The sequence below is a fragment of the Haliotis asinina genome, chromosome 13, assembly GCF_037392515.1.
Source record: "Haliotis asinina isolate JCU_RB_2024 chromosome 13, JCU_Hal_asi_v2, whole genome shotgun sequence".
Classification (NCBI taxonomy): domain Eukaryota; kingdom Metazoa; phylum Mollusca; class Gastropoda; order Lepetellida; family Haliotidae; genus Haliotis; species Haliotis asinina.
Window position 1 is genome coordinate 41,034,960 of NC_090292.1, and position 4,101 is coordinate 41,039,060.

At 40.4% G+C, this 4,101-nt stretch overlaps 1 protein-coding gene across 1 annotated transcript; it reads right to left on the reverse strand.

Moving 5' to 3' along the window:
- Positions 1-1,887: 1,887 nt before the first annotated feature.
- LOC137259548 (uncharacterized) lies at positions 1,888-2,262 on the reverse strand. The gene has a single exon (XM_067797177.1). It carries the CDS (start codon positions 2,260-2,262, stop codon positions 1,888-1,890), a length of 375 nt encoding a protein of 124 aa, XP_067653278.1.
- Between the last annotated feature and the right edge of the window lie 1,839 nt (positions 2,263-4,101).

Sequence of the window (4,101 nt, forward strand, 5' to 3'; positions counted from 1 at the left end):
CATTGAATATATGGGGTACAGCATATTGTAAAACATTAAATAACTATTAAATTAGTTGACGTAAAAATATCGACAACATGAAGTATGACCTATGTCGGAGAGTGGGAGGAATATTCTAGATCTATTGATAGACATGTCGTTATGACACCTAAACTTACAAACGGCAGTAACAATGTGTCAGTGCTTCTCCCTAGACACATTCTCTGTTCAGGTTTCTGATAACTGCAATGTGCGAAAACATGGAAGTCGACAGAATCTGTACTTGACAGGGTTTGCAAAATTATTAAGCAGTATCGTGCTTACATTAAGTATATACCTCAAATGTATTGTTACACATCGATAACTGATCCAAATAGAAAGTAAACGGCTATAGATATGATAAACTGGACATGTCTGGCGACAGTTCAGTGTTTATTTAGTCTGTAGATAGCTTCCAAAGGAAAACTGTGTAAGCAATGTTTTGGTAATTATTTCGTGGTTATGTCATATGTCATATATTTAAAAAAAGATTTAGAAGGGTCATTTGAACTCTAAAATGATAGTGGTTTTGCCTGTTTTACTTTATTACATCCTGTATCGCAAATGATATGAAACAAAAGTGAGGCACTGTGTGTATCAATAACTCTTATCATTCATATTCGGTATATAGAGTCTTCATTTGGTATTCAATGCATTTTGAATAGCATCTGTATTTTCCATTTGTATTGGGGTATTGTGTCCTACAATATACAAGAAGGAATGTGTGGACATAATTTTCCAAAAAGATACTTGCTTGAAACGGTGTTTGAAATAATGTCAGTAGATGTATCTGATGTATTAGTTGACGTGTTCACTAAAGCTCACAAAAACGATACAAATATGCCAGTTTTAGTGATGTTCTGCATTATTCACAATATCGTCTAGAATACCATGTAACAGCTCTATTTTTTTTACTGCAGAAGCAAACGCTATATTAAGAGCTCTTAAATATATAACACCCGAAACATTAACAGTATACACTCTATTTAGACTCTTTCGTGCGTTTAGGCTATTAAAAATCTTTCCCACAAGCATCCATTTTTACTACAAATTATTGAATTGTGTAATGATCTTGCTACTGGCCAATACGAAAAGAAACGATACCACATTGTTGAAGCCAATTAATCAAAGATAACAAAACATGAACAGAACATCAATGTTGTAATTTGAAGACAAATAGGTGAAGACTGTGGAACATCAAATTCATTAAACGAGGTCAATAATTGTGAAACCACATGATATTTATATTTATATGTCCTGTATTCGATCACTCCAGTTTTATGAGATAACACAATGTCAGTGACACAGAGACACGCATGTGAGTCATTATCAAGTGTGGTCACCACCGGCATCAATACAGGCTCTAGCACGACGTCGAACAGATGAGTTCAGACGTCTGATCACGTGAGGAGGTATCCTGTTCCATTCCTCCCTCAAAGCTTGCATGAGGGTTTGCCTGTTCACTGGGGCGACTTGTCTGGCACGAATCTGTCTCCCAAGGTGGTCCCACAAATGCTCAATGGGTGAAAGATCAGGAGAGCTTGATGGCCATGGCAGGACAACAACGTTGTTAGCGTTTAGAAAGCCTTGAATACGTTGAACTGTGTGACATGGGGCGTTGTCCTGTTGAAAGACGGTTCTTGGATTCTGTTGCAGGAAGTGTAGAACAACTGACCGAAGGACTTGGTCAATATAACGCTGCCCATTCAAATTCCCATCCATAACCAACCAGATCTGTCTTTCTGTCACCACATATCCTTCCTCACACCATAACGCCTCCTTCTCCAAACGGCTCAACCTCCTGCACGCAGCAACGTGCTTTCCGCTCTCCTCTGCGTCGATGCACTCGTTGCCTGCCATCAGGTCTGTTCAGGAGGTGCTCCCGTCTGTAAATAAGACTCTGTCCCATTGTCTGGGACGATGTTGACGCCTCAGTGCTACACCACGGTAGGGTCTGTAGGCTCGGATGCCATGCTGAAGAAGTCTCCTGGACACAGTCCTCCGGCTGATACGATGACCCAGGGCAGTCGCTGCTGATGACGTCACAGTGAGAAATCGGTTGCGCAAATGCAGTGTGCGCAGGTACCGATCTACAGCTGGGTTCGTGGCCAGAGGTCTGCCACTCCTCGGCCTGTCCTGCGTCCTGCCTGTCTGTCTGTAACGGGTCATTAGCCTGGTTGTTGTAAGTCGGCTACAACCGAACATCCTTGCGACGTGAGTGTGGGTGGCGCCATGCCGGATCATGCTGGATCATGCTGGATCATACCGTGAAATTATTGTCCTCCTGAGAGGACACATAAGTCCTACAACATTTTGAGTCAGATTTAATCTGCCACTATTTTAGTATTTCTGTCTTCTTAAAATCACACATTATTAGCAGGGTGCACTGTATCTGGGTATCTCTATTTCACACCTAGACTGAGTTGGGGAATGTCTGTCTACACGTAGCACAACATACATTATAAGCAGGGTTCACTGTATCTGGGTATCTCTATTTCACACCTAGACTGAGTTGGGGAATGTCTGTCTACACGTAGCACAACATACATTATAATAATCAGCGTGCCCTGTATCTGGGTATCTGTATTTCACATCTAGACTGAAATGGGGAATACCTGTCTATGCTTAACGTAACTGGCTCAGAAAACATCAGTTTGTCTTTCAAGGTTATATTTAGTAGTATACGCTCAATGCAAGTACCCCAATGTCCTTGTTTGACAGAGTGATCTCAGTTATTTACACCTAAGTCTTTGAGGTCCACTAATATCCAGATATGACGTCTTTTTAAACACTTAAATAAGGAATTACGCGATACAAACAGTCGGTGAATTAATGCAATTTAGGGTAGTGTCCGATATGCTAATATACCTTTGTCATGCCATAGGTAACGCGAACTGTGTTGTAACATGCTACTGTCATAAAACTAAAACAAAACTAGACAGCAAACATCGGACAAGTGGAAATATTTACACATAGAGCTGTTGATCAGTCCAAGCAGGCGAGCGCCAAACGTTGTCGTGCTCCTAACCTAACACGTCACATTGACGTCATAGCTGGCAGCTGTGCTTCGTGGCAGTGAGGTGTCGCTCTTGTTAGGACGTACGATATTGGTGGGTAAGTTCTCATTTTATCACTTTAAACTGACTTATGAAACTAGATGAGATAGTGTAAATGTATATTATATGGCTGCTGTAAAGCAGTATGAACGTTGTGGGAACCAAGTGTTTGCTTCACGCAATGCTTACACCTAGACCTGTGTTTAGCCTGTCACCGACGGGGACGATGGAAGGTCTGGGGAAACATAACAACGCAGTGTTTTCCCCGATAGACTTGTAATATTCGATTAAATTATGTGCCCTCTCTTGCCGTTAACCTTTGACCTGATGACATTTACCTCTGTCACGGATACTTCATGAGTTTCCGCCTCAGTAGTAGTTGTGTGTTCTGCCGCTGTCGCTCGATATTCAGCCATTTTGTGAGAGCTTCACAGAATCTGCCTGACAAATTACAACTGTGTTGCACTAACACTGACTCATGTTGACGTGTTGCCCTTCACACTGCCTGAAAAAAACCAAAGTTTTAATCTGCTTCACATTAGAATTTGTCTAAAATACCGGGTACAGAGTCGTGCAAAACGTATTAAGACACAATTTACAATTTCATAATTCCTGTTCTTCGCTGTTTCTTTATCAAATGGCAACAATTTGATCAACATATGCACAATGCCAAGATTATGAACTGAGGAACTATACATAATTAAGTCGATAAATATGATGTGATTAGTTAAATAGTGGTCGGAAAGTTGAACTGAAATTGTGTGCTCTGAGCAGAGATGATTTTACATTTCAAATTCATGTTTTATGTTTTAGGAAAATATGCATCTATGCAATTACAGCACATCAACAAAGGGGCCTATCTCAACTCTCATAAAACCGTGAATGCACAAAACACACCTTACTACATTTACTGAAGCAGACTGTGAAAATATACTTAGGAAATGAAATCTCCATGAAAGCAAACCATACATTAAACACCTCTGCTATAACTGAATTTATCAATACATACTATTGAAAGGCAAAAACA

What these genes read in the sequence shown, in the direction of transcription:
- LOC137259548 (XM_067797177.1), bottom strand. Translation starts at nt 2,262, where the DNA reads ATGATCCGGCATGGCGCCACCCACACTCACGTCGCAAGGATGTTCGGT.